Source organism: Danio rerio, chromosome 24 (genome assembly GCF_049306965.1).
Source record: "Danio rerio strain Tuebingen ecotype United States chromosome 24, GRCz12tu, whole genome shotgun sequence".
NCBI classification, from domain to species: domain Eukaryota; kingdom Metazoa; phylum Chordata; class Actinopteri; order Cypriniformes; family Danionidae; genus Danio; species Danio rerio.
In genome coordinates this window covers 21,258,932-21,285,340 of record NC_133199.1, presented here as the reverse complement: position 1 = coordinate 21,285,340, position 26,409 = coordinate 21,258,932, and the positions used below count along the sequence as shown (strand labels likewise).

Genomic DNA, 26,409 nt, shown 5'->3' with positions numbered 1-26,409 from the left:
TATATATATATATATATATATATATATATATATATATATATATATATATATATATATATATATAAACACTATCTGACAAAAATCTTGTCGCCTAACCAAGATCATTTTGCATCACAAATCGCTTATATGAAAAACAAAGGCCACTAGATTACGCTTACTTTACCAATAGGATCATGTTTTTAATGATTTAATTAGGACAGAAAGGTCTGACTTTGCTTTGACAAAAGTCTTGTCACTTGTCACATAAATAATGTACAGTATAGAATATAAAGTCATGGTGCAGTGGAAAAAGTCTCCTCCATCTTACCCTAGAAATGCTCAATAATGTTCATTTCTGGTGACTGGGCTGGCCAATCCTGGAGCATCTTGACCTTTTTTGCTTTCAGGAACTTTGATGTGGAGACTGATGTATGAGTAGACACTATCCTGCTGAAGAATTTGCCCTCTTGAGGTTTGTAATGTAATGGGCAGCACAAATGTCTTCCTCGGGCTGTTGATGTTGCCATCCACTCTGCAGATCTCTTGCGTGCCACCTTCCTGAATGTAACCCCCCAAACCATGATTTTTCCTTCTCCAAACTTGTCTAATTTTGAGAGGGGTCTGGATGCAGACCTGGTGCAGTGCAATCTGAGCTGCATCCATGGATGATGTCACTCGCTCCATGTGAGTGAATTGTGTCTGACATTGCATCGCTGAGTGATGCAATCTCAGCTTGCGTCATAAAGGCTGCATCCTGATACAATTGCTGATTTTTTTTGTGAGAATCTTGGGTCCATGCGGGTTCCAATAGTTTTTCTGCAGTGTTTGTGATGATTTGGATGCAGTTCAACAGATTATTTATCAGAAAAATCCACCTGCCTCTTTTCCAGATGATCAACTAGAAGTCGTTATAATGTTTTGCTTTTACAACTGGGATCGATGACAAGTTTTTGTCAGGTAGGTAGTGCACATATCATGTCAACTGACAGTAAGATCATACTGAAAACATATATGTTTTATTCATAAATATATTTTTATATTGTTTTAACGCACCCTCTCAAACCTATTCTAGTCAACAGAGGACTCTGAAAACAGTTTGAAAAGCAGCGGTGTTAGTAACCTCTGGAGGTCACTATATCTCCATGTGGACACTAGAGGTCGCTGTAGTTCTTTCAGTTGTGGCGTATGACGCTACACTCGCTCTACGGAACTCTCTTCTGTCTGCAGCGGCGGCGGAGACAAGAGAAAACAGACATCAGCGTCGCGCAGCGCAACCTTACAAACTGGTAAGACTCCAATATGTGTCAGTCACTCTTACTGTACTACATAAACATATTGGTGTTTGTCCAGTGGCACACTACGTCAGGCTGAAGGAATTTCTGTAAAAATAATGTAATTTGTTGCTTTTCACTGTTTACTTTGCATCAATATGCCCCAAATCTTCTCTTCAAGTGCAAGTTTTAATGAATTATTATAATTATAATGTATTGACCCAGTTCACAGTGATTCAAATGAAGAAGTGGGATTTATTTGACCATTTTCTTTGTCTTGATTACTTTGGAATCATGAAAGGTCTGTTTTACATTAGCCTCAGTGTGAATATTTTAAAACATTATTTCCCTTTCGGTGTTTTTTATTATTATTTGTTGATGTGTCAGGCGTGAATAGTCAGATTTCTTTATGTACAATCTTATCATATTTCCCTCTTTGAAATGGTTTTGTGCATTAAAATATTTGTATTTGTTTTTAGTCAGCGTGGATGGATAAATAAATAAGACCATTTTAAAACAAAAAATGCACATCAAGAAGGTCGCTGGTTCGAGTCTCGGCTGGGTTAGTTGGCATTTCTGTGTAGAGTTTGCATGCTCTCTCCATGTTGGCGTGAGTTTCCTCCAGGTGCTCCGGTTTCCCCCACAAGTCCAAAGACATGCGGTACAGGTGAGCTAAATTATCCAATAGTATCTGGATGCAGCCTTTATGATGCAAGCTGAGATTGTATCACTCACTATGTGTGAATAGGAGTGTATAGATGTTTCCCAGTGATGGGTTGCAGCTGGAAGGGCATCCGCTGTGTAAAACATATATTGGATAAGTTGTCAGTTCATTCTGTTGTGGCAACCCCAGATTAATAAAGGGAATAAGCCGAAAATAAAATGATTGAATGAATGATTGGGGAGATTTTGTAAGAGTATGTATAATAATAATAAATGAATTGATAGCAGGTGGCGCAGTAAGTACTGCTGTTTTCTCAAAGCAAGAAGGTCACTGGTTCGAGCCTTGGTTGGGTCAGTTGGCATTTCTGTGTGGAGTTTGCATGTTTTCCCTGTGTTTGCATGGGTTTCCTCCGGGTGCCCTGGTTTCCCCCACAGTCCAAAGACATGCGGTACAGGTGAATTGGATAGGCTAAATTGTCTGTAATGTATGAGTGTGTATGGATGAGTTCCCCAGAGATGAGTTGCAGCTGGAAGGGCATCTGCTGCGTAAAACATTTGCTGGATAAGTTGGTGGTTAATTCCGCTGTGGCGACGCCAGATTAAGAGATTAGGCCGAAAAGAGAATGAATGAATGAATGAATGAATGAATGAATGAATGAATTGTAAGCAAAAATTATTACAATAGAGAAGCAAAACCGTAAACATAAACAGTACTTTGTGGTTTTCAGTCTACACTACCTGACAAAAGTCTTGTCGTCGATCTCAGTTGTAACAGCAACAAATAATAACTTGACTTCTACTTGATCATTTGGAAAAGTGACATAAGGTAGTTTTTTCAGATGAATCACCTGGGCCCGGTTTTTCAAAAGGTTTAATTCAGATAAAATTGATCCGGATTTAGTCATCCTGTTTTTGCGATCCGTGATCACTTAATCCAGCTTACTTTTTGAGCCAGTTTTTCAAAGCAACATTAAAATGGATCAATCTGATCCGCATAGGAAATTTTCAGGATCACTAAATCTGGATTACCAGTGCTCAATCACAATGAAGATGGATAGACAGGCCTAAGGCCTATGTATAGAGCAACAAGTAGAATAGCCAGTGTGGGGTAAATATAACTTTATTTTTATTTAAAATGAAAACACACACATTTAAAAAATAATAATAAAATAAAAACAATAAAAACCCCACCCCATCCTCTTCCAGCAGTCCGCTCATCTGAGACCTACAACACAAAAACTGTACATTGAGGTATTTATAATAAGTTTCAAATATAGATGTAAATAAATGATGAAAAAAAAAATTGATGAATTGAAGAATATTGAACTCTGGGAGTCCTGCATTCTGAATGACCTTATTAATAAGCTATTTGAGTCATTGCAGAGGTGAATGGATGCAGTCCTACAAGGTCATGGGAGTCATACACAATATCTGTTCTTTCTCCACTGCACCATGACTTTATATTCTATACTGTACATTATTTATTTAACAAGTGACAAGATGTTTGTCTTAGCAAAGTCAGACCTTACTGTCCTAATTGAATAATTAAAAATCAAGGCATGATCATATTTTATTTTGGTAAAATAAGTCCTTCATACCTTTCATATTAGCCACTTCTGACACTGAATGATCAACTAGAAGTCAAGTTATTATCCATTGCTCCTAAAACTAGGATAGGCGACAAGACTTTTGTCAGATAATGTAGAGTTTAACAGTATTCTGGTACAGAAAGTGAACAATAAAATGTAAAGTATCACTTTATAGTGTTCATTGTTTTAATATATCAGTAAAATTATTCTTCATTAAAGTTACAACTGTTCTTTTTTGTACCTATATGCTTTGAACTCTCTTGAATTGCCTTTAAAACACATGTAAATGATCAAGTTTCACTCTGTTATGGTTATACTTTGCAATGACTCCTCTAATCTCATGTATTCTGAACTGTTAAGCTGATCAACTATAATCCAAACTCAACATTGCATATCCTACGATGTCACTGACCCTCATATTACGATATCGATGCTGAAATTATATATTGTGCAGCGCTAAAATAAACCATCTGCTGTACGTCAGGGTAACCTATTCAAATTTTGTTTTAGTGTAACTCATTGATTCAGTCAACAGAGATTTAATGCAAAAGTAAAGAAAATGACTCACTTTATTGTCTTTTTACACTTTGTAAACATTTTTACATGTGTAATCTTAAGTTTGAACAATTTGTTTAGTCTTTTTTCATTTTTTGGTTTAGTGAAAATTAAACCCATTATTTCACCACAACAAGTAATACAGTGACCAGACAGAACTGTATTACAATTGGTTGATAATAATTTGCCATAAATAGCCTCTGACCCTAATGAATGCGTGTTTTCAGGTCAGAGAGTCCAGCCTTGAACTAATACGGTTAAAGGTGACAAACAGTTTAGAAGGCACAATCTGTTTTCAGCGTAATAATCATTATTACTACTATAAGATACTAGATGGAAAGTTAATACAAAGCATGTAATGTGATGTTGTGAGCCAGTCAGTGTCCTCTTCAACTATTAAATGTGTCACTATAAGCTGGGCTGATTCTGACACTTGTTTATTTCCCCTGCAGTAAAATTGCAAAAATAAAAACTGTTATAGTAATTTGTTACTATACGGTTTCTGTTATTTGCTCTCTTTCAGATATCCTGTGGTGTGAGGCTGCAGTAACCCTGGAATCAGCCTGATTTGTTTCAAATTAAACACAAGAAATTTGTTCAACTAATGCATAATGCCACGATCTGCTGAACTTCCAGAGGAGTTCAAAGAACAGATTGTTATGTACCATAAGGCAGGTAAGGGATACAAATCTATATCAAAGATCACTGGACTGCACCAATCTACAATCAGATCCATAATCCGCAAATGGAAAATGCTTGGAACCGTGATGAATCGTCCCAGGAGTGGTCGACCGACTAAAATCTCTCCGAAGATGCAACGTAAAATCATAAAGGAAGTCGCAAAAAAACCTGAGATAACGTTGGAAGAGCTGCAGACTTGTCTTGCTATAGCAAAAGTCAATGTTCACAAATCTACGATCAGGAGGAGATTGGACCAAATCAAACTTCGAGAGATGGTAGCAAAGCGAAGGAACAAGAAATCAAATGCTCATCTTCGATTTGAGAAACACGCTCAAGTTTTTGAACGAAGTTGTGTAAAGACAGAAGTAGCAGAAGTGGAGGTTTCTGTTTAAAACAAATAGGTTTACAACAATTCACACTACAAACACAATGAATTCTTAACTCTTCATGTTGTCCGCATTTTAATCATGCATTTAACTCAATTTAAGGTTAATTTATCAGTGATTTTCTTACAACAACTTGAGGACAGTTTCAGTAGACTGACAACAATATGGTAACAATGGCCACTATGTTGAATTCCAAATATTTATTGCTTGATGATATAACTAACTAATACAAGATGGCTAACAGTCATGTGCTGAATGTGCTCACCTCAAAGTCCTGACTGAAATGCCATTGGCGAGAACTGCAAAAACTCCAAAAATGGTCCAGAATGGTCATACATACAGACAATCATTACTTTAAGTACATTTTTACCCATTGCTTTTCAGTCTACACTTTATTTTTGTTAAATTAATAATGACACAGTATGAGATGGCATGTGGTCTTCATTTGAGGTTTATTTAACAGATTTTAAAACCTACCAAGGACCATATAGTTATATTATTATGTCCTGATACTAAAAAAAGCATGTAACTTTTTCACATGACTGTGTCGGCCACTCTCATATCAGTATCCAGAATGTCGTGAACGTCCTTGTAACTGTTTGCTGAAGCTGTGGATTCAGGGTAATGATGTTCAGTTTCTTTAATTTCACTTCAGAAGACTTCAATAAATTGTTCTACTGAAAAAAGTCACCTATTGGATAGCTTGAGGGTGAGCAAATTAACTGAATTGTTTTTTTTTTACGTTCTTTTTATTTCATGCTTGTTTTCTTTTTTTACTTGTATCTTTTCTGGCACTTTTTTTTATAATTTGCTGTGTTTAGCATGAATAGTTATTTCTGTATATACTGTATATCAGTAATGTACAAGTCTGCAGTAGAACTTCTGAAATGGTGTACACACATCTGATGATCATAATAAGCCTGTGATCATGAGCTTTAATAAGTGTAAATCTAGGCATTTGTGTTAGTTTGTTTTGGCAAAACTTCACAACTAGTATTCTCATGGCCAACATATTAAAAACAGCTGCAGGTACACCTACATGTGGATTTGTACTGTATAATATTTTTCTTTTCTTGTCTTACTGGATTGTCAGTAACTATGAATGTGATTTTATTGTTTGTCATCATGCGACACATTGATTGTTTAAATGAACTCTAGTCGCACATGTAAATTGGCAAGGCGAGCAACTGTCTGTCTTAATAGTGCCTGCTCCAGACCTTGCCTGAGGACAAAGACGGATCTCAGCCAGATCTGTCTGATAGTGTCAGCGCCATACTTGAGTCACATGAAACCATACACTGTTTTAACTTGGAGTGGGCCAGATCTGGGCCTAATATAAATGTTGTTTTCCAGTGCGTGTGTGCTGGTTTTGGGCAGAGGACCCTGGCGTATAGTGGACCAGAACATATGCCAGATACAGAGGTTGGACCAATTTAGTGTTGGTCTATTTAGAGGTTTCATAGCTTAATTTGACCAGCCTCTTGGCTGATCTTCAGTGATTGCACATTCCAACAGTAAGAGCAGAGTGTGAAGGTTTAACTAGCACAGTTAAATAGTTACTATTACTATTAGCTTAGTAATAGCACAGATTTGCTTAAATATTGCAATGCACACAACATTATGGGTGAAATATCAGAGTTCAAAAGAGGACAAATTGTTGGTGGCCATCTCGCTGGCATCTGTGGCCAAGACAGCAAGTCTTTGTGATGTATCAAGAGCCACGATATGCAGGCTAATGTCAGCATATCACCAAGAATCACCACATCCAACAGGAGTAACTGTCGACACAAGAGGGAGCTGTCTGAAAAGGATGCCTGTGTGCTAATCTGGATTGTACCCAAAAAACATAAAACCATAACTGCTAAACTCACTGCAGAAATAAATGTGCACCTCAACTCTTCTGTTTCCACCAAAACAATTAGTCAGGAGCTCCACACGGTCAGTATACAAGACTGGGCTCCTATAGCCCTGTCACTCGTGTCAATGCCAAACGTCAGTTTCAATGGTGTCAGCAGCGAAAATATTAGGCTGTGGACAATGTGAAACATGTATTGTTTTCTTATGAGTCCACATTCACTGTCTATCCCACGTCTGGGAGAGTTACGGTGTGGAGAAGCCCCTAAGAAGTGTATCACCCAGACTTTTGCATGCCCAGAGTGAAGAATGGGGGTGGATCTATGGGGTGGATCAGTGAGGGATTTGGCTAGGTCCAATACTTGTGCTAGATGGGCGTGTCACTGCCAACTTGGACTTGAACTTTGGTTGTATGCTGAAGGCTGTGCCATGTATCAGTATGATAACAGCAAGACAAGTTGATCATCTCCCATGGCCTGTACAGTCACCAGATTTAAATATAATTAAACCACTTTGGGGTGTTTTAGAGGAGTGAGTCAGGAAATGTTTTCTCCACCAGCATCACGTAGTGACCTGGCCAATATTCTGCAAGAATAGTGGCTCAAAATCTCTCTGGCCACTGTGCAGGACATGTATCTGTCAATATGAATGGATGCTGTATTGGCCCAAAAATAATGAATTATTGTGGTCTAAAACCAGCGTTTCAGTTTCATTGTCCAACCTCCAAAGAATTCGCTGTCTGGGTATGTTTTTTTAAAAAGGAAAGTTATTCCAATTCTGAATATGAAAACGTATGGACAGATTTTCGAGCATGTGTGGTTAGATTTCTTGGAATCTGGATGAACTTTTAAAGTACATATTCAGAAAATAGCAGATAATTGCATGTAAATGTAATGAGGTGTTTATTAGGAGCTAAATGGGGAGTACTTCATTACTTTCTTATAAAAAAATGTTACAGCTCAGCAGCTAAAACACAACTTTTCAAAATCTAGGCAATCAATCAAAGACAATTAGAATCTGTTGCTGAGCAGTAAGATCATTGCCAACAACAGAAATACAAAGGGATGTGGGTTGATTGCCTCCAAGATTTAGAGGACTTATTTATATGCATGTAGTGCATATGCACATATATAAAAAAGCATAATAAAGAAACAAATATGTTAACAAATACAGCAGTACAGCATATAAAGAATAATAGAGCTCAATACAAATATTCACAGATGGTACAAAAGATCCTGAATCCAATTAAGCAGCACCAGTATACGTTTCAATGTAAGAATATCAAAAAGAGGGTCAAATCAGACATTTGTTTTCACCATAGAGATTGTATGTTCCTAGATGCAGAAAGAATGTGTATTGAACATTGTTAAATCAGTGTCTAAATAGAATAGGAAAGCATAAAACGTGAGCTTGCGTTTATTGTGAAAATGTAGACAAGCAGAAACAATAGAGCATGACAGAGATTTCAATTAATCAAGTTATATATTTGGTGTAAACCACTTGTCACTGCAGGTCCTGTTAAGAATTGGCCGAAACTAGTATATCAATTAATTTGTTGTTTAAATTGGTAAAAATTGATCAAAAGAATTTTAAAATCGTTAAATTGAAACATGAAATAAGTCGTTTGTATTAATAATAGTTTTTTTTTTTCTCCTCCCTCCTGGTAGTCTCCTTCGTCTTTTGAAATCCTTGATTTCATGCTGTTTCAACCATGTGCTCCACACTAGGTGGCGGGAATGCACCATTTATGTAGGTTTGCAAACCGTTATTAACCCCAAAAGAAGAAGGATCTCCAGTCAGGCTGAAGTAACACCACAGACCTAAACCTATTATAGCTGGACCTCTGAGACGAGCACAGGTCAGATTCAACAGCCCATCTTTATGTACCTATCGGCTATTTCGTTTTTCCATATAACTGAGGGAAATATGTTTATCAGTTTATTTCGTTAAGTCGCGTGTTGGGTTTTTACATTTGTCAGCCATTAATTATACACATGCTAAGTAATTAATTTTCAGCAGGTGAATAATGGGTGATTTAGGTTAATTTGTATTCATCTTACAATGCCATTGCTTTATTTGGCATTGTTTTAATTGTTTAATGTATTCCTCCGCGTCTGTTGAAATGAATATGTTAAATAGATGCTAGCTTGCATTGCTAGATGTTAGCTTTGCTGATATTTTGAGAGTGTAACAAATCATAAAACTGCCTGCTGTACCAAATGGTTGATGTTGACTGTTTTAAATAATAGTTTACACACTAGGCATTGTTGGTTTACAAAAAATCAAACAAACACAATCATGTTAAATGAGAATCTGAAATATTTTATGGCATACTTCAAAAAATAAAGATGATTTAGTATTCAAAAATGTTTTATTTTGATTGTTTTACATAAATTGGTCTTATGATTCATATATCCAGATCTTTCAAAGTATATGTATTAATTACGATACTTTTTACCATAAACCGACTTATCAAACATTTGGTAGAGGTTGATATTTTAGAAATTATGGGGTGTGTTGAAAAAAAAAAAAGTGTGTTAACTTGCAACATTAGGGGTTAAGAAATGCAATCCATTTTTTTCTTTCTTGCTGGGGCGGTTAAAGGGTTAAGTCAAATTAATAGGTAATTATATGGGTTTGTGTTGAGAGAAGTTGATTTTATTTGATTCCCTGTCAACTCTTTTGTTTCAGTGATTCTTTTTTATTTTGTACACTAATTAAAAAAAAAAAATTTATATTTAAATTTTAAAGATATTTGTAATCCTTGCTTAAATAAAATCAAGCAACAATATAAATGTAAAATCATATGCTGAAATAACGTAAGTTGCTTTTAAGTGTTGTACTTGTTGTTTTTATTTAACAATGTAATGAATTGGCAAATGAGTCACTACTTTAAATATGATTGATTCTTTAAATGATTTAATGAAAATTATTTTCATTAATCACTTTCATTATTTTATTTATCAAATGTCAGTAAATACAAATAAAATTTTAAATATTTTAGATGTAATTAGATTATGTAACAATTTAAAGTGCTCATAATCAGATTAAAGTTGCCTTTCATGGATTATGATTGCATATTCGCACAGTAAATTAATTAATAGTCCCCTAATTAATTAATTAATTAGTCCCCTATTAATTAATAGTCGTTGTAGTTGTCATAAATTCATTTGGACTAAAATGCAACTCTCAAACCATTATTATAATAATAGACATTTTTATGTAATTATTTATTAGTGATTTATTTAATTTACTTCTTAAATTTTTTGGCCACTCTGTTATGGAGAAAAATAATTCTTAATGAGATTTCCGCCCATATTTGTTTTATTAATATTTAAAATTTTAGTTTTATTTGCATATTTATATTTAGTGCACTAAATTTACAGACATTTTTGTTCATCAATGCCATTTTACCCAATATATTTACTTCATATTCTGTTAATATTAAACTATATCATATGAACATGTCAAAGCCTATTATTAAATATCACAAGAAAAATGGATTCAGACGTTATTTTTGTTTTTTTTCTTTTCGCAGAAACATTGTTGACGTGGTTGGACACATTAAGATCGACCTGAATCTTCATCTGAATACAGCAGCCTTTCTTGTGTTCCATAGCCTTTAAATAGGTGTAAGGTTGCCAGCAAATCCACAATGGGACGATCAAGTGAAATTCCAGAAGCTGTTAAGGAAAAGATTGTTTTTTACCATAAGTCTGGTAAGGGATACAAATCCATTTCAAAGATTACAGGAATGCACCGATCCACCATCAGATCCATCATCCGCAAATGGAAAACAACTGGAACCTTAATGAACCTCCCCAGAAGTGGTCGACCGGTTAAAATCTCTCCGGGTGTAGAACTCAAAATCATGAATGAAATCGAAAAGAAACCCGACATCACTTCTAAAGAACTGCAGGCTTTCCTTGCCCTGACTAAAATTAAAGTTCATGACTCTACAATCAGAAGAACGCTGAGAAAACTAGGCTATGTCAAAGAGTATGCAGCTCAAAAACCATGCATAAAAGAAGAAATCGAGTCTCCTGATTTTGAGGAGAATGTTTTACAGAAAGAAGAGCTAAAGGGGGATTTTTCTGTGTAAAAGGAAGTCAGATTGTTCTATACTGTACAGTATTATATATCATTTTGAAGTAGTCTCATCGTATGAGACTCAACTGTAATATAAGAGGACTGTTCATTTATATTATTATTCATATGGAAAGGAAATTAAAGTGTACAGAATTTAAGTTAATTTTGATTAGTTGCTATCTGAAATATTGAATCATCTGTCAATGAGATTTATTGTCATCTCATTCATCCATTTTGTTTTTGCACATTAAAAAATATAAAAATTTCTTTATATTGCTGCATGTACAATGCTTGAATGATGATAAAACTATTCAGAGATGGTTAGTAGCTATTTTGTGTTTTATGCTGCACAATTTTAATGAAACTCTTTTATATATTTTTTTATTCTTTTGGCTGAATTTATGGGAAATGGGGGAAAAACATTGTCAAAATAATTTATTTTATTCCTAAAATAAAAATAAGTTTTAAATCAATCAACACAATTAACATAGTAAAATAATAAATATGAAATTGAATATTTTAATGAATAATTGTAAAATGCAAATAAACATGTAAAGACTCATTAAACAAGTTTTAATAGTTCTGAGAGATTAATAAAATTAAATGCAGGATAAATAAGATTCAACTGAATAAAACAGCTTCATTAAAATGTTTTACAACCAATGAATACAAATTAGGCAAAAGAAAAATAGTCCTGTAAGTCCTGTGATTCCTGTTCAATCAAATCGCACACAGAAGGTAAATCACATCAAAATGAACTACCTCAAGACATGGGTGATTTATAATCGCAGCAAACTGCTTAGAAGCATTAAAAGTGTCCAAGAAGATGTCAAAAATATTTACACGCAGTGACCCAGGGACTGATGAAAAGATGATGCATGTTTACTGTATAATGACCAAAATGGCCTTAAACCAATAGCCTGGTGATAAAGTGCGCCAACATATAGCACTGATTTGCTCATTGTAACCCAAGTTTGATTCCCAGCTTGAGGTCCTTTGCCTATCCTTCCCCCTTCTCTTTGCTCCCCATGTATTTGTTATATATATATATATATATATATATATATATATATATATATATATATATATATATATATATATATATACACACACACACACACACACACACACATACACAGTTGAAGTCAGAATTATTAGCCCAAATCGATTTTTTATATTTTACAAATGATGTTTAGTAGAGCAAGGACATTTTCACATGTCTAATAATATTTTTTCTTCTCGTGAAAGTCTTATTTGTTATAATTCGGCTAGAATAAAAGCAGTTTTTAATTTTTTATGAACCATTTTAGGGACAAAATTATTAGCCCCTTTACGCTATATTTTTTTCTCGATAATCGACAGAACAAACCACTGACATACAATAACTTGCCTAATTCCCCTAACCTGCCTAGTTAACTTAATTAAGCTAGTTAAGCCTTTAAATGTCACAAGCTGTACAGAAGTATCTTGAAAAATATCCAGTCAAATATTATTTACTGTCATCATGGCAAAGATAAAATAAATCAGTTATTAGAAATAAGTTATTAAAACTATTATGTTTAGAAATGTGCTGAAAAAAAAAAAATCTTCTCTCTGTTAAACAGAAATTGGAGAAAAAAAATAAACAAGTGGTCTAATAATTTAGGGGGGCTAATAATTCTGACTTCAACTATGTGTTCATATATAAAACACCCAGCAGGCACTTGACATCAGATTGATGTTGTACCCCAATGTCATGAGGTTTTTGCATTTTGTTTGAATATGAAAATCAGGCCAACGTCAATGTCCAGCATCCGACTTAAAATCAACTAAATATCAACGTCTAATGATGTTACCGCTGTGCTGTCGCCTTACAGCAAGAAGGTCGCTGATTCGAGCCTCGGCTGGGTTATTTGGGTTTTTGTGTGTGGAGTTTGCACGTTCTCCGTGCGTTCGCGTGGGTTTCCTCCGGGTGCTTCGGTTTCCCCCACAGTCCAAAGATGTGGTACAGGTGAATTGGGTAGGCTAAATTGTTCGTTGTGTATGAGTGTGTATGGATGTTTTCCCAGAAATGAGTTGCAGCTGAAAGAGCATGCGCTGCGTAAGACATGTGCTGGATAAATTGTGCTGGCAACCCCAGATTAATAAAGGCACTAAGCCAAAAAGAAAATGAATGAATGATGTTACAGCTTGTTGTTGTGTGGAAGACCTCCATCAGATGTTACATTTCAGTTGCCATTCCTGAGGAATAAATGTCAGTATTTGACTTTAATCTGATGTTGGTTTAGGATGTTGGCTTGATGTCGGATTTTAGTCACTTTCCAACAAAACCTGAAATCAACCAATTGTCCTTAGATGCTGGTTAGACAATGAATATTGGTCACCCTTTATCACGACCTAAATCTAACCTAATATTAATGTATTATGATGTGTGCCTGCTGGGCAATACCTGAATCCACTACAGAATGTTACGTTTGCACACATTCACAAATTACATGTAAATGCATCAGCTTTTCACAGTGTAACACTCACTACTCAAGTATTTTTGAAAGGCCGACTTTTTACTCATACTTTGAGCAGTGGTGTAAAGGAACTAATTACAAATACTCAGATTACTGTAATTGAGTAGTTTTTCTCAGGAATTGTAATTTACTTAGTAGATTTAAAAATGTGTATTTTTACAAGCTTGAGTACATTTTTAGTGCTGTATTTTTACTTTTACTCCACTACTTTTCTGTTGTTTATGGAGATTAGAAAAACTGTCTTGTGATTCGTGTCCAATCAAATCACACAAAGAAGTTAAATCGCATCACAATGAACTACCTCAAGACAAGGGCGATTTATAATTTCAGCAAACAGTTTGGAAGCATTAAACATGTCCAAGATGTCTAAATTTTTACATGCATTGACCCAGAGGCTGTTTAGATGCATGTCTTTGAAAAAAAAATTAAGGATGTTTACTGTATGATGACCAAAATGGCCTTAATCAAAGACGCAAGACATCAACATCATGTCAGATTGACATTGTACCCTAACGTCAATGTCCAACCTATACCAAATATCAACGTCTAATGATGTTACAGCTTGTTGTTGTGTGGATGTTACCACTACGTCTATCAGACGTTGGATTTTGGTTTCCATACCTGACGAATAAGTGTCAGTACTTGACGTCAATGACATTGGTTTTAGATGTTGGCTGGACGTTGGATTTTGGTCACTTTCCAACACAACCTAAAATCAACCAAATATCACCGTCATTTGACGTCATTATTGGACATCAAAATAACATCCCTAGACCCTGGCTATTGAATTTTGGTCACCTGACATCACAACCTAAATCTAACCTAGTATTAACGTCTTATGATGTCGTGTGCCTGCTGGGCAATAACTAAATGCACTACAGAATGTTACGTTTACACACACATGCACAAATTACATGTAAACAAATCAGCTTTTTACAGCGTAATACTCACTAGTCACTACTCTCGAGTACTTTTGGAAGGTCTACTTTTTTTTGGAAGGTTTACTCATACTTTGAGTAATATTTACAACAGATACTTTTACTCTACTTCCACTACATTTTAAGCAAGTAATGGTACTTTTACTTGAGTATGATTTTTCAGTTCTCTTTCCACCACTCACTGACTGAGTAATATTTACAACAGATACTTTTACTCTACTTTCAACTACATTTTTAGGCAAGTAATGGTACTTTCACATGAGTATGATTTTTCAGTACTCTTTCCACCACTGGTGGGTTTTACACACATTTTTTGAGTCATTCGCAGCAGGAATGGTCAAAGTGGTTCCTGGCACCTGAAAGAGTGAAGCTCCTACGCAGCTGGTGTACTACGGTGAGTGGACAGTAGGCGTCGCTGTGTGTCTCTGCGCTGTGGCGTATGACGTTTCACTCGCTCTAATACGGAATTCCCAGTCATCTCCAGTCAAACACACACAGACTGAGCGCAGGGCCTCGACCTCACACTGCTCGACGTTACAAACACACACAGGTAAGACTAAAAATCTTTAAACACGTGTCAGGCGTCCCGGTTTGACATAAATGAAAACTAAATGGACGTGTCTGGCAATGTGTCGATAAGGAAGAGAGACATTTTTGTGATATTACACACCAGTTAAGAATAGGTAGCCATTTTACATCATTATATCTCAAAAGCCTCGGAGAATAACAGTAGTGGGTTAATAACAAATGTTTGTCTTGATTTTCAGGTTATATTTAAATGACGTACGTTTGGTTGACATTATGGTATTAATAGTTCCTCTTAGCGGCAGTTTACAAGGAAGGGTACCTGAAGCTAACGAGCTTGCTACCTAGCATTGCTAATCTATTGATGCTGTTTACAAAACAATATCGCCATATAAATGTTCATGAATTAAATACTTAGTGCGTTTAATGTGTTAAGAAGTATATTATGGAGACCTAAAGCTGTAAACAAATGCTGAGGCAAAACGAAGAGTCCTTTACACACATTCACATGAATTCTGCTGTCTCAGATGCCTACCCTAGACAGCACTTTTGGCCCAAAATGTTGTCTACTGGGTTGGCAGTTTTTGAGACATAGACATTTTAATTGGTTTTCATTAAGTTTCCTAAACCTCATGTGCCAGTGTGAGGTAAGTTTTCCTTTGAAATTATAACCTCAGTCAGGAGTTTTCAAAGTGGTTGGTTTATGAGTCATGCTAATGTTTGGGTATGTGTCAACACACATCAGTAGGTTTTATATAAATGTAAGGGGTTAAAATAGTAATGTAGTTTTGTGCAACTGTCACTCATAATGTACTATCACATTATGTTAGGGTGTTGAGAAAAATTATTTGTTGCGGTTTGTGTCTTTTTCAGAGTTTGTCTAATTTATTCTGAGCTCTTATGAATTTTTGTATTGGTGAGAGTACATACGTTTACAGAAAACACAGTAAAACGTGACAGTAGTTTATAGGACAAATGTTTTGTCAAGCATATTTTGGAAAAGAATCACTTGGCATATTACAAGATCAATTTATAATAACAACTATTTCATTGAATTTTACCAGTGCTTGTCTAAAAGCTAGATCTTATTTTGAAATTCATTAAAAAAAAAAAAAAAAAAAATATATATATATATATATATATATATATATATATATATATATATATATATATATATTTGATCACTTAAAGTTTGTACCATTTAATTATTTGTGATTATATGCTAGCAGAAGTTAACAAGTAATAGTTGACATATCTCTTGTGTGTTTTTGATATGCTTCACTAGTGCTTTGCATCAATGATTTACAGACGCTACTTGGATTCCATTCTGTTCTTGATTTCATTGGCAATATAAATGCAATAAAAGGGATACAGATTTTTCTAAAAATGAACAGTGAGCACCATTTTATAAAGACTGAATTAATCTCCATTAATATAGGCCTTGTGGCTTAACTTATCAATGCTTTCTGTTTGCCACCAAAATTCTTAATTAGAACGAATACTTAGTAGGGATACCCTAATAAATGTTTGTCTTTTAATGAATGTAAATGATTAGTTCTAGTCTGATTCTTCTATTTTCTTTTTAGTTGTACTTTTCTATTTTCAGCTTCTTGTCTTATACTGACACTTTAGCTTACACGGAGAATTCAAATTCTGTTTTCATTTACTAACATTTACTATTTACTTGTTTCAAACCAACTTGAGTTGTTTTGTTGAACACAAAAGAAGATATTTTGAAGTATGTTGGAAACCTGTAACAAGTTAGGAAAAGCATGCTATGAAAGTCTGTGGTTACAGGTTTCCAACATATCCATATTTTGATTTAAATCCAACATTTTGTAATATAAAGCTCAATATTGTTTGGAAAAAGTTGAGAATGAGTAAATGGTGACAGAATATCATAAATGAACTTAATTCAAACACAACACTTTAATCAAGTGGAAGGATTAAGCTCATAATTATAGAAACTATAATTATTTTAAAGTATGTGATGTGCGGTTATTTAAATTGCAGTAAGCAGACATGTAAACCCTAGGGCTGCACGATATTGAAAAAATATGATATTGCGATATTTTATTCATCTGTGATATATAATTGCGATATGAATACAATTTAATTGATTTGGACTGATTGTGATGGTTTTGTAGGAGAGAGAATCATTCATGAAATATAATAAACACATTAAACGCTTGGATAAATACAATAGAGCTAAATTAAAAGTAAAATAAACAGCGCTATATGATTTTTGTTGGGACTCTAACAGTATTTAGCTACAGAAATCGAATAATTAAATGTAAATGAGCACTGTACAGTTTCATAAATAATTTAAAAAAAAACTATATCATTAATTAAAGTTACAAATGGTACAATTTCTAGTGCCTGAATGTTCACACAGTGATAGGCTTTAAAGAGCCCATATTATTCATGAAATAGGGTCATATTTTGGTTGTAAGGGTCTCCAACAACAGTCTAATATGCATGCAAGGTCAAAAAACACTTTCATGGTCTTATTATCTGCATTTATTTTTACCTAATTATCCCAGCGACTCCCGTATGAATCGTCCAGTGATTCAATTGTTCCCAAACCCCTCCTTAGCGCGAAGCTAATCTGCGCTGATTGGACCGATGACAGTCTGTTGCGAATGGTTGACACTAACTGCTTTCAGCCAGAGACAGAGCGAATAGCCAGCAGCTAATCAACAATATAGAAGTAGTCAGAGTGTATACACGCTCGATAGTGTAAGGCGTGGAGTTTAGCTGCCAGTGGATGAATGTAAATACAGACGACTAACTATTTTATTGAGCAAAAACTCCCAAGAACTGGCGAGGAGATTTCCTAGCTTGTCACATTCTGCTCTTTTTACAGACACGCACACATTTTGCCCTCGTCCTCGCACACGCGTCCACACACACACATACACACACACACATATTGCACGCGCCCACACACACGCACGCACGCACGCACACACATATGTTGCCCTCGTTCTCCTCAGGATGGCAACGCATGCACACAAACGCACACACACACTTTTTTTCAATTTCCAAAAACCCATAATATGGGCTCTTTAAAATCAGACGAATGATAAACTTTCACTCTATTATGGTTAAACTGCAGTGACTCCTCAAATATCATGTTTTCTGAACAATGGCTTTAGGTCAAATATAATCCAAACATATAAATGCAACATTGCACATCCTGCAATGTGACTATTGCAGATGCAAACATTATGATATTGATGCTAAAGCGATATATTCTGCATAGTAAATGCCTTAATTGTATTACCAACCCGTGCCGAAAGTGTGTATGCTTGAATGTACACATACCATGTGTTGTTCACATGGATTCATCAAACAAGTAATTTATAAAAACTTTAATACTTTTAACATAGTCTTTCCATGTAAACATAGAAAATGGCATAAAGTAAACAGACACTACTTCACTTCATTTTCTTGTGCGCCAAATCACCTCAGAGTCTCTCATCCACATCTTCATCCCAAAACAGTGCCATAAAAACTTTATAATGAACGTTACAGTGTCTGTTAGATTTGCTGATAGCTTTTTTTTTTATTATATAATAAACTTGGATAAGATTTATCAAGATTTCTCGGTATTGTAATTACTACTCTTAAGATGAGTTCTTATTAAATGTCTGGGTAAAAAAACAACAACCCTTTTATCCTTTGAACACAACATATTTTACTTTGAGAAACATTTAAAATATTATGTTATTCTGCTGTCTTCGTTAGTTTCAAAAACACTGATTCCTTTACAATTTAAAACGACATCTTTGGATATCTTTTTTGCTTGAGATACTGTTGTCCTAAAAAACGTTAAAAAAAAAAAGAAAATTTTACATATATCATAGAAACGGTATAACAAAATATTGGCGGTTTTGAAACTTTGACTTTTCCAAACGCAGTATACCTTGAAAACAATTATCATCCCATGCCTAATTTAGGGTGCTTTCACACCTGTGAATCGATTCAGTTGTTCCTAAACAGAGATTACAAATGTTACATTGTTGCTCTTTGCTCTTGGAGCGGTTCGCTTTCACACTGCAAAGTTTCTAATAGGACCAAAAGAGCTAAAAAAAAAGTCACATGCGAGTAAACTCTCCTCACATTGGTCAGAGTGTCAGGGTTTATTTTGCAGTGTCCCGCTCAGCTGTCAGGAGAGGTGGTGGTTTGGTGGTGATTGACAGGGTGCGCGCGCGCGACGTGTCTGAGGAGAGACGCGGTGGGGAGGGGTGAGAAGGGTGCGCGACAATGCCTATTTGCGGACCGGGAGGGAGACGCGAGATTACCGGGAGATCATCACTCGTTTGCGGGCATCCGGAGACTCGCGAAACTTCCCGCCCTACTCTTTCTTCATATAGCCGTCAGCCTATTACATATCCATAAAACACTGTGATATAACCGCGCTCGGATCGGATCGCTTTCTCACTGCAATCGAACCGCTCCAGTGTTCGTTTCAATCGAGCCGAGACCACCTCATTCAAGCGATCTCGGAGCGATTACTTTGTCGCGGAACAGAGCGCGATTGCCCTGTTCACATATGCCAATCGAACCGCGCTAACTGGGCAATCGAGACACGTTCCGAAACAAAAGTGTTGGTGTGAAAGCACCCTCAGATTTCAAACTGGTAGAACTGATTAATTTTTTCTTGCATTCACTTAAAATTGATATTAGAACTTGCAAAAGCATTACTCTGAATTACTGACCACCTTTATTAACTGTTATCTTGACTAGTTAAGGTAACCAGTTATTCACTACAGCTACTTTCTTAAAATAAATTTTTATTGTTAAATCGTTTAGAATGGCATGTAATTTTGTCACTTATTTGATATCTCTGCTATATATATATATAAAAAGATTTAATCGTAAAATCAAAGGCCAGGCCATTACAATAAATGTCAGTTTGTAGTTGCATTATTTTACCCATATTTGGTTACCAACATACTTCTAAATATCTTTTGGTTTCCATGGAAGATGGAAAGTCATGCTGGTGTAAAATAAATAGTCACATATTTTTTTCTTTATTTAATAAAAACTTTTGATTCTGTTAAATCTTTATGACTTAAAGCAGTTATTCTCTCTAATAGTTGAAATTTGAACGACCTAGAGATCATGTCTGACTTCACTGAAATATCCCACTGATGGATGTGGGTCAGAGAGTCTAGCCTTCCTCTGGCTAAACTAATAAGATTAAATGTGACCAGGCTCAAGCAGTTTGACGTTCACAAAACCTTTTCCCACAGTGATCAAGCAAAGCACTTGAGTTTCAGAAGTACCTAAATATTAGGACTAACAATGACCGCTTTTGCTAGTCCAGCTTACAGACTCTGAAAGCAGAACTTGTATACATCATGGATCGTAAAGCCGTATGTATTTATGTGTACATGAGGTTAAATAAGCGAGGGGATTATAAGTCAGTGTCCTCTTCAACTGTCTACGTCTCTTATATGTGTCACTATAAGCTGGTTTTGTCCTGACGGTGTGACGCCACTTCATCTTGTTTATTTCCCATGCTGTAAAACCTCTCACGCTCTAGGTCAGTGATTTAGCAGGGCTGGGCTAGTTGTAGATCTTTGCTTTTTTTGATTTATGGGAATTGCAGAGAAAAACAGACACATCTGAACTTGACTTTATGGTATGTTGAAGTGTCTGAATGCTACGTATGTTTTTATTATTCAGAGATGGTAACCTGTCTCAGACACACAGAGTCGGTTCCGCTGGCTATAGAAACAGCTGTCTGTAAACAAGAAACCCAAGGAAGAACGATGTTTGAAATGCTATTAATAACCAAGCTAAACCAAATCCTGCTGGTCACATGTTCTGATGCCTCAACCCTCGATCACTCTTGCCTCTGACATGCAATGTCTTAAACGTCACAACATGTAAACAATGACCGGCAAGATTCATATCCTATGCTCATCAACATGGAGCAGTCAGACACACTGCTAAATATAACTCTGACCCAATACTTGTCACTTCACATGAGCTCCAGTGTAACGCTTGCTTTGCTGTTAGTCTACTACTTTCTATTAAATATGCCTCCTTTAAAAATACTTGGAAATACCCTTTTAGAAAATTTAAGTATGGTTCTGGTCTGTATTTTCAAAATTCTGGTTTAAGCTTTGTTTATTATTCTGGTTTAAGCTTTGTTTAAAATTTATTTTGTCACAGTATAACCACTTGTTCTGTCCTAATACAGATTTTTTTTTGTTTCAAGCAAGTTGGTAGAAGACATTAAATGCAATTGCAAAAATGTCACTCAGTGTAATGAGTTGGGATTTTAATTTTACTTTTACATCTTTTAAAATATACATAGGATACAATATGTCATATATAACACTGCTGTAAGCTGATCAATTCAACCCCTAAAGGCTGGACGATTCTGGCTAAAATGAGAATCATAATTTTTTTTGCTTAAAATCAAGATCACAATTTTCTCACGATTCTGTAGATGTAAAACAAAGGTTAATATGAGTAGCCTATTATTATTGTTATTTCCCAAACATATGGTAAAACAGCAATAATATTAGGCCTATGTGTAGGTCTACTGTTGATTAAAATGCTAAGTTTTGTATAGATTGAAATGGTAGACTTGAACAGACTTTAAGGCCCTGTTCACACTAATGCCTGTTTCACACCACAAGCGTCAGCGGCGCGTGAGCAGAGCGTGCGCTGCGCGTATGTCGAGCAGTAGCAGCACGCAGGCGTTTGCCTTTCACACCAGCTGCGTCTGCAGCGCGCAGCTCTTCGGCAGCTGCTGCAGAGATCAACCTATCTCTGTCTATTCTATCTAGTTACCCATGTCTCTCTATATACAAATACACTTTTTAATCTTTTCATCTGCACCAAGGCCCCTCCTATGCTGTTTCTTTAACCTGCAAATGTTTATTTTACAAATTTTATAGATCAAATAGTACTGTATGCTTCTCAAGCTAACTTATATGAGAAGTGTCTACAGTCAGAAGACAATCGCCTGTGATATCATGTCATTTGTTTTTTGATTGTCAGGTTGCTGTAGACCTACTTATAATAATATTTATACAATATAGTTATAATGATATTTATACATGATCAAACTAGTGTTACTTTCTCCGCTTCAGTGATGTCCAGCGGCAGAATAACAGCTCGTTGATTCATGCTCGTGCAGAGGATGAGACGGACAAAAGTAACCAATGCTTGCCATTCTTTCACTTATTTTTGTGTTGTCAGGTTCACAGTGCAAATAGCTCCCGGTAGGAATAACTCGAGTGAACATAAAATAAAGCCGATTAAAACTTTCTTCCTCTGCTCAGCTGCACAGAACACAGCGAGCTCACATAATCCAGCATGCGTGTCGAACTACACTACCCACAATACACTTCGCTATGGACTACAAATCCCGTAAATATTCTATTTCCCCTCTCCTACAACACTAGTGTGCAACTTGAGCAAAACTGATACTAAAATTGTTTTACATTTGGTTTTGTAGTTCGGGCCTAAATAAATGTTTGTTGCCGTTTTTAATCGTTTTAAGTTAATTTGAATGACTATGTATAAACCATTTGACACTATTAACGCATTTATTGGGTAAAATTGCTACTTTTTACTGTCATTCAATGTGTTTTGGTCATTATCAATGCACTGTCACTTTAATTGAGCGTGAGCAGCGCATCAAAAATAGACCCAGCGCCGAAACTATCGCTGCACTGCTGCTTCGGCGACGCTCACGCCTCGCTCTGACTCGCTGCTGCTGCGTGCGGTATGAAAGCTCTAATCTGTTAACATGGACGCCAAAAACACACGCGCTGCTCACGCGCCGCTGACGCTTGCGTAACTTGCGCATACGTTTTGCTACAGTTACGCCATCCATCCACACTACGCTGGAGTGTGTTTTCGAGCACCGAAAACGGAGCGTTTTGGAAACGCTGAAGAGGCCGTTTTCATTCTAAAACGCTGTTGCTCCGTCTAAGTGTGGATGGGGGCAAACTGAGACATCTGAAAACGAAGGCGGGGCTGCAGACATCTGATTGGGGCTTTTCCTCAATATTAAGTAACCTACACACACAGTTCAGCCCTGCATCCTCTCCTTGTAAGTTCAGACTTTATAAGTTTGATATGGAAAACAGACTCACGAGGAAATGTTGGTAAATCTCCAAAGGGAACAGTGTACTTTATAACATTGTTCACATCATCCTGGATGCGTACTTTGTTTCGCTATCTTAAAAATAAAATGAGAAATGATTTCATTTTGATATTAACAACTTAACAAACATCAGAAATGTTGAAGCGTTGTGCTGCATATGTGAACGTCATCTTCACTGTGTGCATATTTATAACAAAACGGAGCCTATAACATTACTGCCTCCTGTCATTTTCATTGAAAATACGAAACATACCGTCTCTTTTGCTGAATATCAGTTTAATAATCAGTAATGGCCATTATAAAAGTATAATGTAAAATAAGTTTATACAGTATAGGAAATAAAGGCAGACAATCAGTCAATATACAGAATGACGTGGTTACATTAATTATTAATTTATCTTTGCGCTCAGCCAAAACACGTTACCTAAGAACAAGTAATAGTTTCTAAAGACCAAAGTCAGGAATATTTTGTTAGATAAAACAACAAGATGAATTAAATATCACGTTTAACAAATACAGTGAGATTGGATCCAGCGTAGATCCTTTATGAACAGTCCGACGAGCACAGCTCTCATCTGGCTAGATATGCTGCAGCGCATGCCAGAGTGTGTGTGTGTGGTCACGTGATGTGCATTTCCAGAAGTGTAATGTGGACGGAAAGTTGTTCAGAAACGCTGGGTGAAACGCTAGTGTGGACGCGGATCGTTTTCATTCTAAAACGCCGTTTTAAAACTAAAACACACTAGTGTAAACGGGGCCGAAATCTGTCCTGGTTCACAGTAAAGTGATGATCAGAATATAATAATTCATAATTCTAAAGTTGAATTATTATGTTTGAGACATATGCTTGTCATTTGTCATTGACAACATCATTAGATCTTTTTTCACTGGTAAAATGAAACATTTGTCATTATCAGATTCCCTCTTGCATTATGTTCAAAGTTATTCTAGAGTAGTTATACTGACCCAGTAAACATTTATTTTCAGGCTCACCACTTTGTGTTGGCTCTGAAAGAAAAAACATATCAAATGTTTGTAATCATAATTCATAAATGCAATACGATCATTTAAATGATGTGTGCACTTTAGGTTTCATTTTCACTGCAGAGTGTGACTCATGTCATGGCTGCTGTTACTGAATAAAATAAAAATAAAAGCAAATCATACTTCCCCAAACGATCGCTCTATACAACACTGAACATTATTTACAACTTTATTACCTGTTATTCACAGCCTATACTGGTTCTTTTCAGTAAAGTAGACATTACTCGGGGGACATGCGTGTCCTCTCAGTAGTAGACAAACAGTGCGTCGACTCGTGTGATTTCGCAGCTGCGAATACATCTTTACATTAAGACAGAATTTATATTTAGGGATGATTTTTACCTTATAAATACAGTATGTGACACTTTCAACACCTTTTGGAGGTGTCATGTTGCTGAACAACTTATATAAAGCGATGTAAAGACTTGTTCGACTGCTTTTATGCTGCTCTCCTGAACTTGAAAATATCATTGGCAGAATCATAGAAAATCTGAATTAAGATCGTGTGTAGGGTTGAATTGCAATCACAATCTTTTTTTCGATTAATCGTGTAGTTTGACTAATATTTGAGGTAAAAGTAAATCAGCAATTTGAAACTGACTGAGACCTTTTCCCATTTATTCCTTAATTAAAACAGGTTTTAAAAAGTTTTGAGTATTGACCACTTCTAGAGACAGTTGAAAATGCTTTTAACCTCACTCATGGTGCAGATGCTCTGTGGTCGTACAATCATAAAAAAGTCTACTGACCTAATTCTTAAACATTTCAGGATGTGTTTTGGAAATATGCTGGACAGCCATGATTGAACAATGTTTCCTACCAGCCCTTAGTGTGGACAAAACTTAAATAATTTAGAATAATTTTCTTGCTATCTAAGGAGAAATGGAGGCTAATTCTTTCTATTTCATTTTCATATCTCTTTTCACTTAAATATCCTTTCACTTTTTTTCCCAGAGATGGGTTGCAGCTGGAAGGGCATTCGCTATGTAAAACATGTGCTGGATAAGTTAGCGGTTCATTCCACTGTGGTGACCCCGGATTTTTAAAGGGACTAAACCAAAAAGAAAATGAATGAATGAATCTCCTTTCACTTTCTTATTTTGCACTATATAGAAAGATCAAAAGAAGCCTGTACTTGCACCCTTACAGAACTTCATAAAACAATTGGACAAAAGAGACCAATGAAAACACCCATTATGAATAGAAATGTGTTTTTCCAGTCTACTTGTGATTCAATCAACAAAAAACAGATCTCAGTAGCAGATGTAAACAGTGCTAATAGCTTCATTTACCATGCTCTTAGAGCTTTAAAACATTGCAGATATTTGACAATCCCAGACAACTATTTTACCCAGTATGTGAAAAGTTTTATTCAAAAAGAGATCTTGAAATGAGGATACGTGGTTATTTACTTTTAATCCTGATTTGTTTGCTCTTGCAGATATTGCACTGAACTGTTTGGACGCCTCTGTAACCCTAGATCAGCCTGCGCCACCATCTGTGAAGTGTAGAGGTACTCTTCCCTGAACCCTTCCTGTCTGAATGCTCTCCAGCATGGTGGACTACATGTGAAGCAGCAGTGTTCTGGAGCAGAACGGGAAGAAGAGAGGATTTATCTGACGCGAGCAGACCGCCACAGAGACAATGTCATCCACCAGGGGCCAGAACACCCACGGGCTCAAACAGATTGGGCTGGAGCAGATCTGGGATGACCTGAGATCAGGAATACAGCAAGTCTATACACGCCAGAGCATGGCTAGGTCTCGCTACATGGAACTCTACACGTATCTTACTGGGCACGGCGGGATGAATGGGGATTAATGGGGGCAGCAGCTGTGACCAGTACACTGAACGTCTTTGTTTGGTTAGGTGTGGTGTGCGTGCGTGCGCGTGAAACTTGTGCTTTTAATGAGAATAAGGCCTTGGCTTATGAGGCAAAGTCATTAAATGGTTTGGGTTGTTATAGTATTTGTTTCATTAAGGATGCCATTCAGGAGTCAATCATTTCAAATGAATCTGCACGGTTTAGTTTTTCGTAAGAGTAAACAAGGTTTCCTACACAGATTTTTATGCAGAATTAATGTGTGGTTTTAAAAGAGACATCTGTGTTAGTCAGTATTATCTGGAAGTAGCCTTGGTTATGCAAGCTTAAACAGCAAGTCTTGGACTTGCAATGTCAGACATAATGCACTCA

The 26,409-nt window shown here is 36.0% G+C and overlaps 1 protein-coding gene and 2 long non-coding RNA genes across 4 annotated transcripts in view; all 3 read left to right on the top strand.

The window, feature by feature from the left end:
* The first annotated feature begins 1,142 nt into the window (after positions 1 to 1,142).
* si:dkey-117j14.8 lies at positions 1,143 to 6,160 on the top strand. The gene is made up of 2 exons (XR_223057.6): positions 1,143 to 1,265; positions 4,581 to 6,160. It is a non-coding gene; the product is annotated as a si:dkey-117j14.8 (long non-coding RNA).
* Positions 6,161 to 8,754: 2,594 nt separating this feature from the next.
* LOC137489229 (uncharacterized) lies at positions 8,755 to 11,445 on the top strand. Its single transcript, XR_011008616.2, has 2 exons — positions 8,755 to 8,836; positions 10,517 to 11,445. It is a non-coding gene; the product is annotated as an uncharacterized lncRNA (long non-coding RNA).
* A 3,542-nt stretch (positions 11,446 to 14,987) lies between these two features.
* The window catches only part of cul1b (cullin 1b), a 35,758-nt gene continuing 24,336 nt past the window's right edge, over positions 14,988 to 26,409 (top strand). The window contains exons 1-2 of one of the 2 annotated variants that reach the window (XM_021470126.3): positions 14,988 to 15,056; positions 25,657 to 25,999. In XM_021470126.3, the coding sequence (XP_021325801.1) occupies positions 25,860 to 25,999 (140 nt within the window). In that variant the 5' untranslated portion in view covers positions 14,988 to 15,056; positions 25,657 to 25,859. 2 annotated transcript variants of the gene reach the window in all.